The 9,041-nt window shown below is 48.0% G+C and overlaps 2 protein-coding genes across 2 annotated transcripts; both read left to right on the top strand.

Moving 5' to 3' along the window:
- Positions 1-1,438: 1,438 nt before the first annotated feature.
- Positions 1,439-4,980, top strand: LOC132457827 (cytochrome P450 1B1-like). The gene has a single exon (XM_060052176.1). It carries the CDS (start codon positions 2,305-2,307, stop codon positions 3,880-3,882), a length of 1,578 nt encoding a protein of 525 aa, XP_059908159.1. The 5' UTR covers positions 1,439-2,304; the 3' UTR covers positions 3,883-4,980.
- Positions 4,981-5,855: 875 nt separating this feature from the next.
- On the top strand, positions 5,856-8,401 carry LOC132457828 (cytochrome P450 1B1-like). Its single transcript, XM_060052178.1, has one exon. The coding sequence runs from the start codon at positions 6,245-6,247 to the stop codon at positions 7,808-7,810; it is 1,566 nt and encodes a 521-aa protein (XP_059908161.1). The 5' UTR covers positions 5,856-6,244; the 3' UTR covers positions 7,811-8,401.
- Positions 8,402-9,041: the final 640 nt, after the last annotated feature.

Genomic DNA, 9,041 nt, shown 5'->3' with positions numbered 1-9,041 from the left:
AACTGTAATTACCCAGTAGTTTCCCAATGTCCCTTCTCAGAGTGTGCTGACCCCTGGGTTAAAACAGCCCACATTCAAAGTCAGAGAGCTGTCAGAGTGCTTCATCTGGGATGTAGCGGGAAAAGCAGAGTAAATCCTGGCATTAGTCCACATCGTGTCCCTGTTTCTGATTCGTTGGCTTTCGTCATTGTACCTTGCTGATGAAACATTTGACGCAGAATACCAATCCGTCAACATCAAGTGATACTGAATGATTGAACTCTTGAAGTCTCCGTCCCTCTGTCTCATTATAGGAAGGTTGAGTGCCTTTAATGACGGTCATTACTGCCCTGCACACACTGACCTCACAGTTGAGAAAACAAGAAACACTCATTTTGTCTTTGGCCCAGAGGAGAACGTTTAATACGGACAGCTAAACTCCCTGCAGTAGGGATTTGTAAAATGTATAAAATTGCAATGTCTGTACGAATGTAGCTATGCATGTATGTATGTATGTATGTATGTATGTATGTATGTATGTATGTATGTATGTATGTGTGTGTGTGTGTGTGTGTGTGTGTGTGTGTGTGTGTGTGTGTGTGTGTGTGTGTGTGTGTGTGTGTGTGTGTGTGTGTGTGTGTGTGTGTGTGTGTGTGTGTGTGTGTGTGTGTGTGTGTGTGTGTGTATATGCAGTTAGTACTGTCTGAATGTATATTTTTCTTGCTGTCTGTCATTCGTTTCAGGGTACATTTATTATTGATTGAATAATATTAGTTAATAAAGTTATATGCATTATTAAATAGCATCAGCATATATTAGGTTAAAGGTTAGGGTTAGGATTAGGGTTAGTTGGTTAGGGTTTACCCTTAAACTAACCATATTAAATAATGTCTACATTAATACCTTAGTTGACATGAAAACCAATACCTAAGTTAACATGAACATATTCGTAAGCATGAACAACATTAGAAGTTAACATTAAAATGTAACGGCTGTTTCTTACATGTAAGCTAATAGTTATTATTGCATTAACTAAGGTTAATTAATGTAGTTTATTTGAAGTGTTACCGTCACATTAAGTTTCAAGATATTAGCCACAGGCCATCATATACAGTGTAGACAAAAAATGAGGCACCCCCAAATCATTCTTAATCGAAGGGAGGCCCACGTAATTTTATGAAAAATTCTATAAAAAATTGTGTGTTAATATGTTTTCATAAATGTGCAGACTTCAGACATGAATAGCCTATTTGAATTGCTAATAAGTTCACGTGATATATTGGCACCAATTCATTTGCCAGTGGATTGCGAGTGCGCAGCAACTCTCCAAACCCCTCCTGAAACCATTCGACTTCAGGCCCAGAGGAATCGGCTGGCTTATAATCAGTTTTAAAGAAATATATTAATTTCCTGATAACGGTATGATTTGTCTGGCTTCAAGATAACTAGTATTTTTAAGGGAAGTATATTAAATAGTGTATTATCATATTTATTATTATTAATTGTCAAGCAATTTAATCGATTTCTGCGATATCCCATTCAATCCGACAGACTTTGACGGTACTTGTATGGTTGCGTTGCCTATAACAATTAACGATTACGTAAAATCATTCGAACCTATCACATTTGAATGAATCCATCCCACCTTTAACATTAAAACATGATAAAAATATTAAAAAGTTATTCATCTATCCATAGATCTATCTATAGATCTAAAAAGGGACAAACCGTGCGCAAAAAGATTTGCTCGACCACTTCCAGCACCCATTGAGTCTCCTGTGGACACATAACAGGTTGAACGGACTTTTTAAAGTATCGAACGATCAATACTAATAGTCATTCCATAGAAAGTAACTCGATGTATCTTAAATAAAACATAAGCCGCAGACGAAGCTCGGCGAGGACAGCGCAGTCAAGCTGCGCTCTCTGGAGCCGTGCGCCTCAGTAGTAATGCGCACGGGTCAGAGTGACTGGTACTCCGGGTCCACCACAATGGGTGGAGTATGAACGTTCCGCTGAGCCCTGCCCCCCAACAGCAAACATATAAGAAGCTGTATTGGGGCACACCCAGACACTTAAGTCTTAAATCTTCCGACATCGCTGGCAACGCCGTGCTCCTGAATTATTAACAGACTTGTTATTTTTTCTTGGAAAATAATCTTATCAGTATGGCCCAGAGAACAATTTGTTTAATCAATAGTTTGGTCTTTTTCTCCACTGATATTTGTTCAACCCAAAGAAGAGTTCGAATTTCTTCACCTCTCCACTAGTTATCTTTTTTTTGTGGAAAGTTGAGCAAAAAAAAAGAAAAAGGGTAAAAATAGAATGGCAATGGACACTGAGTTTGGTTTGAGGGAAAGCAGCATCATCAAGGAATGGAGTGGACAGGTCCAACCTGCTCTTGTCGCCACGCTGGTCTTCCTCTTCTGTCTGGAAGCCTGTCTGTGGGTCAGGAACCTCAGGCTCAAGAGAAGACTCCCAGGACCGTTTGCCTGGCCCGTGGTGGGCAACGCCATGCAGCTGGGCCAGATGCCCCACATCACCTTCTCCCGGCTGGCTAAGAAATACGGCAACGTGTACCAGATACGCCTGGGAGGCAACGACATCGTGGTTCTGAACGGAGACAAGGCGATCCGGGAGGCTCTGATTGAGCACAGCACTGTGTTCGCGGGCAGACCCAATTTCATCTCCTTCCAGAGGATCTCCGGGGGCCGGAGCTTGACGTTCACCAATTACAGCCGGCAGTGGAAAACACACAGGAGAATTGCCCAATCTACCATCAGAGCCTTTTCCTCTGCCAACAGTGAGACCAAGTCGGCGTTTGAGCAGCATGTGACAGCAGAGGCTCTGGACCTGGTGCAGATGTTCCTGCGCCAGAGCTCAGACGGACGCTACTTTAATCCAGCTCACGAGTTCACGGTAGCCGCCGCCAACGTGATGTGCGCCTTGTGCTTCGGGGAGCGCTACGGACACGACGACATTGAGTTCAGGGACCTGTTGAAGCGCCTGGACAAGTTCGGGGAGACGGTGGGGGCGGGTAGCCTGGTGGACGTCATGCCCTGGCTCCAGTCCTTCCCCAACCCGGTGCGCAGCGGCTACGAGAACTTCAAGCACATCAACGAAGAGTTCTACGCCTACGTGAAGGACAAGGTGCTGCAGCACCGGGTCACGTACCACGCCGGCGTGACCCGGGACATGAGCGACGCCTTCATCCGCGCCATCGACCACGGCGAGGACAGCGGCCTGAGCGAGGAGTACGTGGAGGCCACGGTCACCGACCTGATCGGCGCGGGCCAGGACACCGTGTCCACCCTGCTGCAGTGGGTCCTGCTGCTGCTGGTCAAGTACCCCGACGTCCAGGCCCGGCTGCAGGAGCTGGTAGACCAGGTGGTGGGGCGGCACCGGCTGCCCTCTCTGGAGGACCGGAGCCGCCTGGCCTACCTGGACGCCTTCATCTACGAGACCATGCGCTACACCAGCTTTGTGCCGCTCACCATCCCCCACTCCACCACAGCTGACGTGACTGTGGACGGCCTCTACATCCCCCGGGACACGGTGGTGTTCGTCAACCAGTCCTCCGTCAACCACGACCCGCTGCGGTGGACGGAGCCCGGCGTGTTCCGGCCCTCGCGCTTCCTGGACGCCGACGGCGCCCTGGACCGGGACGCCACCAACGGGGTCATGGTGTTCTCCACGGGGAAGAGGCGGTGCGTGGGCCAGCAGCTGGCCAAGGTGGAGGTGTTTGTGTTCACCGCCGTGCTGCTGCACCAGTGCACCTTCGAGAGGGACCCGTCCCGGCCCCTCACCTTGGACTGCTCCTACGGCCTCACGCTGAAGCCCCTGCCGTTTGGGGTCAGCGCCAGGCTGAGGGGGGACCCCCTGGGAGGGGGGTCACTGGCGTGAGGAGTCTGCCCCCCCCCCCCTCCCCAGCCCCCATAATGTCACCACTCAAAGACTGAACACTCCTCCACCGATGGCATTTAACGGTGAGTTTTAGTCAGGCTGCGCTGAACGCCGCCACTACATTATGTTTCATATTTAATATTTAATACATTCAGAAGAACCATGTTTCAAATCACTTTTGATCTTTGACTTTTAACATATGATTATAATGGGTCCGATAAGGTCCAAGACATTTATGTACTGGTTCCCAAATATACGTATAATTTACTTGATGAAATCGGTACTGAATTATAACTGTTGGATTTTAAGTTTCTTGCTTTTTGTATATCAACTATTCAGCGTGTATGATAGTTGCATGAAACAGTTACCGCCTGGAATGTCAACATCAACCAACAAAGCTGTAAATCGTGTGTTAAATGTGTGTGTGAACATTGCAAGATGTTACTCGAAGATATATTTACCTCTTCAATGAAACGGTAGAAAATATATCTATGTATTTAACCTCTGCTACATAAAGGAAATCTACAATACACAATCAAATGTATGTAGGCACATCGTTCAGGTTTAAAAATGAAAACAATGCTAAGAACAAATAATGTAATAATTCTACTGTCTACTGTATTACTTTGTTGCACATTGAATGTGTTGAAGGAAGGGAAAGGAGGGGCTGAGACACGGAACAATGAGGAGGAAGTGTTTCATAATATAGATGCGGTCCAACAGTGCTGCTGCTGCTGCTCCTCCTGCAAGGTCTCAGGCGAAGGAGACCAAGGTTATTACTATAGTCTTGGAGTTGCACATGCATACGTGCACTGTGGGGTTTGGGGGTGGGGGGGGGGGGGGAGGAGGGGGTTGGGGTGCTGATGGTTGAGACCCTCAGTGTTAAAGTTTTTTCACTTCTCACGAAAACGCTTGGAATTAGGATTGGTGGATGGATCGTACACTACGGATCTGTCTCAAGTCAGCTCTCTGGATCACAGTGTGTGCTGAATGTTCAGAAGAAACCTTTCACACAGACACATGTGCCGTTATTCTGTTGATGTTCTGAGAAAATAAGCTATATCTAAAAATGAATAAAGTACTTTTTTATAACTGTTATTTGCAATTGTTTGTGTCTTTGTCTTAATTTTGATATTCCGACCAGGAAAAAATTAACTGCATATAAATCATATATAAATCACATAATCATATATACTGTATTTTTGAGACTGGTATCTTTTGTTAAACAATCTGTGTCTTCTGCATGAAGTCAAATTAGAAAAATCATACCAGGACATTTGACAGTTTAAATGTGGTTAAATTAAAATAAACCCATTTAATTACTGGAGGAGTCCTAATTTCGATGCAAGATTTTATTCTTACAGATGATATAAGGTTACACCAGTACAAACAGGGGTTATTTTAGTTTAAAGTTTGCTAAAGAAACAATAGCAATCTGAAAACAAATATGTTTTATGGATTGCATCAAAGTTTCGAGAGCTTGGTAGTCGGAATATATTTCTTTATCTTCCCAGATCATTATTAAAAATGGCTATAGGATATTAAATGACATGGCTTGCGTCCATTTTTTCCTAATTAATGATCAATATGCACTGAGAGACTGGTGGCCTGCCTTCCTCCGCCTTCCTAAGTGTTCCTCTGTTTTCAGAGGTGGCTGGGCTTTAAGGTTGTCACGGTAACATATTTTTCATAATCAAACTCAAAAAATTATATTTGGCAGGAGGGGCTATTAGGTAGCTGCATTTTCTCCATTTCCTCAATAAAATCCCTGGAGGGGGGGGTGCGGGGGAGTCCTGTTGGGGGGGGGGGGGGGGGGGGGAATGCAGGATAACGTAGGCTAGGCTAGGACACCGAGGGTCTCGTAGAATGTGTGGTCAGAATGGGAGGGGGGGGAGATAGTCAAAAAACCTAAGCGACTGACCCCTCCCACAATGGCAATGCTTATAAATGAGGGTGTTAAGGCTTGGATCTGCATTCTTCTCACTAAAGTGGTCATCGAAAGAGAGCCGCACTGAACCAACCCCACCGCCAGCAACAGCACCACCAACCCCACCGACCCGCGGATCCAACCTGACCTGAGAGGTCACCCCCTGGCTACGCCGGCCGAGCTGCGGTGTGGGAGGACTGAGACGGACGACAGCGGAGGAGTCATTCAACACCATGACATAGATTGAGTGGTTCATGAAGATATATAGAAGGACACGCACAGACTCTCTTTGTGGCTCAATGTGTACTTAAGGGAACACAGGGTTTGTGAGCCACTTGAAATGCACTCATCCAGATAGCTTGCGTAGTCAAGTGTGTTTTCGTGAGGTGCAGCAGAGTATTTACTACCTAGATAGGAAAAGAAAACTCAGACGAGATGGGTCAACTGGAAACTGAAGGCGGCGGCAGCAGCATCATCAAGGAATGGAGTGGACAGGTCCAACCCGCTCTTGTCGCCACGCTGGTCTTCCTCTTCTGTCTGGAAGCCTGTCTGTGGGTCAGGAACCTCAGGCTCAAGAGAAGACTCCCAGGACCGTTTGCCTGGCCCGTGGTGGGCAACGCCATGCAGCTGGGCCAGATGCCCCACATCACCTTCTCCCGGCTGGCTAAGAAATACGGCAACGTGTACCAGATACGCCTGGGAGGCAACGACATCGTGGTTCTGAACGGAGACAAGGCGATCCGGGAGGCTCTGATTGAGCACAGCACTGAATTTGCGGGCAGACCCGACTTTGTGTCTTTCCAGGCGGTCTCAGGAGGGAACAGCATGACCTTTTCAAGCTACAGCAAACAGTGGAAGATGCACAGGAAGATTGCTCAGTCCACCCTCAGGGCTTTCTCCTCGGCCAACAGTCAGACCAAGAGAGCCTTTGAGGGACACGTAGTGGCCGAGGCCACCGAGCTGGTCGGAATCTTCCACAGCCTCAGTGCCGAAGGGCGATACTTCAACCCAGGCCATGCTCTGACGGTCGCCGCGGCCAACGTGATCTGCGCCTTGTGCTTCGGAAAACGCTACGGCCACGAAGACGAGGAGTTCAAAACGCTGTTGGGGAGGGTGGAGAAGTTTGGGGAGACGGTGGGGGCCGGCAGCTTGGTCGACGTCATGCCCTGGCTACGGTCCTTCCCAAACCCGGTCCGCACCATCTTCCTGGATTTCCTGGACCTGAACCGGCAGTACTTTGACTTCATCCAGAGTAAGGTGGTGGCGGACAGGGAGACGTTTAACCCCGAGGTCACACGGGGCATGAGCGACGCTATCATCGGCGTGATCGAGGCCGAGGGGAACACCGGGCTCACGGAGGCCCACACGGAGAGCACCGTGTCGGACCTGATCGGGGCAGGCCTGGACACCATCTCCACCGCGCTGCACTGGAACTGCCTGCTGCTGGCCAAGTACCCGGACATCCAGACCCGGCTGCAGGAGACCATCGACCGGGAGGTGGGGCGCGACAGGCTGCCCACGATGGAGGACAGGAGCGCGCTGGCGTACCTGGACGCCTTCACCTACGAGACCATGCGCTACATCAGCTACGTGCCCGTCACCATCCCCCACTCCACCACGTCGGACGTCACCCTGGACGGCCTGCTCATCCTCAAGGACACGGTGGTGTTTGTCAACCAGTCGTCCGTGAACCACGATCCGCTGACCTGGAAGGACCCACATGTCTTTGACCCCTCGCGCTTCCTGGATGAGGACGGCCGCCTGGACAAGGACCTCACGAACAACGTCATGATCTTCTCCGCGGGGAAGAGGCGCTGCATCGGAGACCAGATCGCCAAGGTGGAGCTCTTTTTGTTTCTGGCCATCCTGATCCACCAGTGTCACTTTGAGAAGAATCCCAGCCGGGATCTGCACTTGAACTACACCTATGGGCTGACCCTCAAGCCGCTAGATTACAAGATCTCAGCCAAACTCAGAGGAGAATCTCTCATTGGTACATGATTGACTTTGCACACTGCCACCTTTATGTGTGGGGCACTATTCGGTATGTACTCTACTAGATACATTTCTCATGTGTTTTTAAGACCACATTTGTTATGTCATAAGCTCTTTTATTATCTGAGATAATATGTCTTAACTTTTATATTGCACCCCATTTGCAAACCTTTACGAGGGTATTAAATTCAATGAGCCTACAATTGACACATTACCGAGTGGAATGAGAGAGTCCTTTATCGTCTGTAAGGGCTTTGTTGTTTCAATGTTTTCCCCGTATGTAAGCTATTCAGTCTGGATATTCAGCACCACTTTTATTATAACTCTTTTTGCATTAAAGATTTAAAGTGATGATTACTGTGTTTGTAAAAGTAACTCTATGAATGAAATCGATTCATACATCTGCCTCATTTTATCCTTGATACTCTCTGGCGGCAATATGGAATGTATATTTGTGTCCCGCTATAACAATACTAAAATGTTTCAGAAGTACAGCATTCTGCTCAACATGTTTCAATAAACGAGCCCTGGTTTTAAGTAAGGGAACTTTGCATTGGATGTACGCGAGGAACTTCCTGATTAAAGACACCAATGACAGCTGTGCTATGTGCCGTCCAATTGATTGCCAGCATGGGGCCCTGTTTGATCAACACCGTATAGATTCCTAGATCCTGAGGGTAACTTGAACCCTGGCAACGCAACAAGCTGAGAAGGCAGGCAGGTCAGAGCACCAAGAATAGATCCTGATGTCTTGTCCTTGTGTGTGTATGCATGTGTGTGTGTGTGTGTGTGTGTGTGTGTGTGTGTGTGTGTGTGTGTGTGTGTGTGTGTGTGTGTGTGTGTGTGTGTGTGTGTGTGTGTGCCTGCCTGCCTGCCTGCCTGCCTGCCTGCGTGCGTGCGTGCGTGCGTGCGTGCGTGCGTGCGTGCGTGCGTGCGTGCGTGCGTGCGTGCGTGCGTGCGTGCGTGCGTGCGTGCGTGCGTGCGTGCGTGCGTGTCTCATTCCATTTATGTACCCTGGCCACTGTTTACTTTTCACTGTACTGGGAACTCAATCACTCTGTCTATTTTTCTCTCTCTCCCTTCTTGGTACGGAGTGTAATAGGTTCCATAAAGTGATGGCTTCTCTGCAATAACACAACCCTGTTTCATAAACACTGGCGTACATGTCATTGTCAACGAACCAATGTCCTTGACACTGATATTAACTATTAACTACTCTCTCTCTTTCTCTGTTGTC

Source organism: Gadus macrocephalus, chromosome 5 (assembly GCF_031168955.1).
Source record: "Gadus macrocephalus chromosome 5, ASM3116895v1".
Taxonomy (NCBI): domain Eukaryota; kingdom Metazoa; phylum Chordata; class Actinopteri; order Gadiformes; family Gadidae; genus Gadus; species Gadus macrocephalus.
This window is presented reverse-complemented; position numbering and strand designations above follow the sequence as displayed.

Bases quoted from the DNA above. Each gene is read 5' to 3' on its own strand.
- LOC132457828 (XM_060052178.1), top strand. From the start codon at position 6,245: ATGGGTCAACTGGAAACTGAAGGCGGCGGCAGCAGCATCATCAAGGAA.
- LOC132457827 (XM_060052176.1), top strand. From the start codon at position 2,305: ATGGCAATGGACACTGAGTTTGGTTTGAGGGAAAGCAGCATCATCAAG.